This window comes from Argentina silus (assembly GCF_951799395.1).
Source record: "Argentina silus genome assembly, chromosome: 20".
NCBI lineage: Eukaryota > Metazoa > Chordata > Actinopteri > Argentiniformes > Argentinidae > Argentina > Argentina silus.
This window is the reverse complement of record NC_139674.1, coordinates 15,762,352-15,764,851: the sequence shown is the minus strand read 5'-3', so window position 1 is coordinate 15,764,851 and position 2,500 is coordinate 15,762,352. Positions and strand designations below refer to the sequence as shown.

Below are 2,500 nucleotides of genomic sequence, written 5' to 3'. Positions count from 1 at the left end.
CACCCTCTTTCCTCCCTCCCTCTCTCCCACCCTCTTTCCTCTTTTTCTCCCTCCCTCTCTCCCACCCTCTTTCCTCTTTTTCTCCCTCCCTCCCTCCCTCCCTCTCTCCCACCCTCTTTCCTCTTTTTCTCCCTCCCTCCCTCTCTCTCTCCCACCCTCTTTCCTCTTTTTCTCCTTACCTCCTGGCCTCTCCTTCTCTCTCCCACATGCCCTCTCCTTCTCTCTCCCCCTCTTTCCCTTCCTCCTGCCCTCTCCCTCCCTCTCTCCTGCCCTCTCCCTCCCTCCCTCCCTGAGTGTTGCCAAAGGCTCAGTGCCCGGGCGCCACCCGAGGCTCCATGACCAATTAACCACGTCTGTGTCGCTTCAAAAGGAGACGCCTTAACCAATCACAGCGTCTAACCAATCAGAGCGCGGCCGTTCAAATGACCTCTGACAGGACTGGAGAGAATGTTCATATTTCAGACAATAAAGAAGAAATATGACGGTGGTGGATATGTTCTGAATTAAATGACTTCTTTGAACGATGGATCAAATCCGTCTCTCTCTCTCTCTCTCTCTCTCTCTCTCAACAGGATTCATTTTCATATGTTCAGAAACGCATCATCAGCCTGAGGACCTAACCAATCACAGCCCACTGTCTGAGAGGACCAAACCAATCACAGCCCATTGCCTGAGAGGACCTAACCAATCTGGCAGTTTCCGGTGTAATAAAATAAAAATAAATGGATTTCCCTGTCAGACTAAAACATAAAATCAATGAAGGCACGTGGAGACCTGGAAGCTGAGAGGAGCCAGTAAGTCAGTTGACACGCTCTCCCAGAGTGGGATGTTGTCTTTCCCTCCCCCTGGATATCAGGTGACCGGTTTTGATTGAATACTGAATCCAATTGGCTTTGACAGCGTCAACATGGAAGCGTAGCCCCTTGCCACCCCTGTGACACCACCACCTCCTCCTCCTCCTCCTCCTCCCCTGGTGTGTGTCTGTCCTCCAGCAGGGACATCCATCAGTCACCCTACCCCTGCCTCCGCCCTCCTCCGCCCTCCACATGCCATCTTTATGACCCCTGACTAAGTGGCACTGGGAGGGTGCAGAGGGCAGGGCCGCGGCCCCATTAGCGATGCTCTCTCTCGGGTTACGAAGGCTGAGGGTTTGGGGCTGGAGGTTTGGGGGCTGGGGTGGAGGCTGGAGGTTTGGGGCTTGGTGGCGAGGCTGGAGGTTTGGGGCTGGGGGGCGAGGCTGGAGGTTTGAGGGCTGGAGCTGGAGGCTGGGGGTTTGGGGCTGGGGGGCGAGGCTGGAGGTTGAGGGCTGGGGGGCGAGGCTGGAGGTTTGAGGGCTGGAGCTGGAGGCTGGGGGTTTGGGGCTGGGGGGCGAGGCTGGAGGTTGAGGGCTGGGGGGGCGTGACTGGAGGTCTGGGGCTGAGGGTTGGGGGCTGGAGCTGGAGGCTGGAGGTTTGGGGGCTGGGCTGGAAGTTTGGTGTGTGTGAGAGTGCCGTGTGTGTGTGTGTACGCCGTGTGTGTGTGTGTGTGTACGCCATGTATGTGTGTGTGTGTGTGTACGTACTCTTCCCCTGCTGGGCGGTGTAGGGCAGGCCCTTGGCTCTGTCGGGGGAGTACCCTCTGCTGCTGACGCTGGAACCGGAGCGACTGTGGGGGGAGGGGGGCACGTCCCGGCGCAGGGGGGAGCGCTCTCTGATAGGAGGGAACGGACCTTTCCTTCTGTACGTGTCACGCTCCTCCCTGTGGGGGAGGGGAGGGGGGGGGGAAGGGGGGGGGGGCCGCGAAAGATAGAGGGATGAGAGTAGGGAGGGAGAAAGAGGGGTAAGAACAAGACAGACACACAATGATTTGTATGTAGGCAGGTAGGGGACACCTCACCACCACCTCACCCCACCTCACCAGCACCCCACCCCACCTCACCACCTCACCACCACCTCACCTCACCACCTCACCTCACCACCCCACCCCACCTCACCACCACCCCACTAACATCTAAGACGTCAAACATTAATAGCCCCAAACTACATCTCCCACAATGCATGCAGGCAGACAGACAGACAGACAGGCAGGCAGGCAGGCAGACAGGCAGGCAGGCAGGCAGACAGACAGGTGAGCTGCATACCCTCGGTCCATGTTGAGGATGGCCTGCATCAGGGTGTCGTCTCCCCCTTCTGGGACCTGGGCGGACATGGGCCTCGGGCCGGGGTACATCCTCTGACCCCTGACACTGGGAGGAGGGGGGGGCGCGCGACTGCTGTTCCTGGAACACAATGTTACGTCACACACCAACTATTACATCATCACATCACACACCAACTATTACATCATCACGTCACACACCAACCATTACATCATCACATCACACACCAACTATTACATCATCACGTCACACACCAACTGTTACATCATCACATCACACATCAACCATGACATCAAAGATCACACTTCACATCAGCAACATGTCTACAAGAGGATGGATTTCTACCTGGTTCTCGTTCGCTTT

The 2,500-nt window shown here is 57.0% G+C and overlaps 1 protein-coding gene across 1 annotated transcript in view; it reads right to left on the bottom strand.

The window, feature by feature from the left end:
* The window catches only part of pphln1 (periphilin 1), a 16,576-nt gene that overhangs the window by 8,548 nt on the left and 5,528 nt on the right, over positions 1–2,500 (bottom strand). Inside the window, exons 6-7 of the mRNA XM_083692218.1 lie at positions 2,120–2,257; positions 1,562–1,737 (exon numbers count right to left, since the gene is read on the bottom strand). Coding sequence (XP_083548344.1) covers positions 1,562–1,737; positions 2,120–2,257 — 314 coding nt within the window. The remainder of the gene's footprint in view (positions 1–1,561; positions 1,738–2,119; positions 2,258–2,500) is intronic.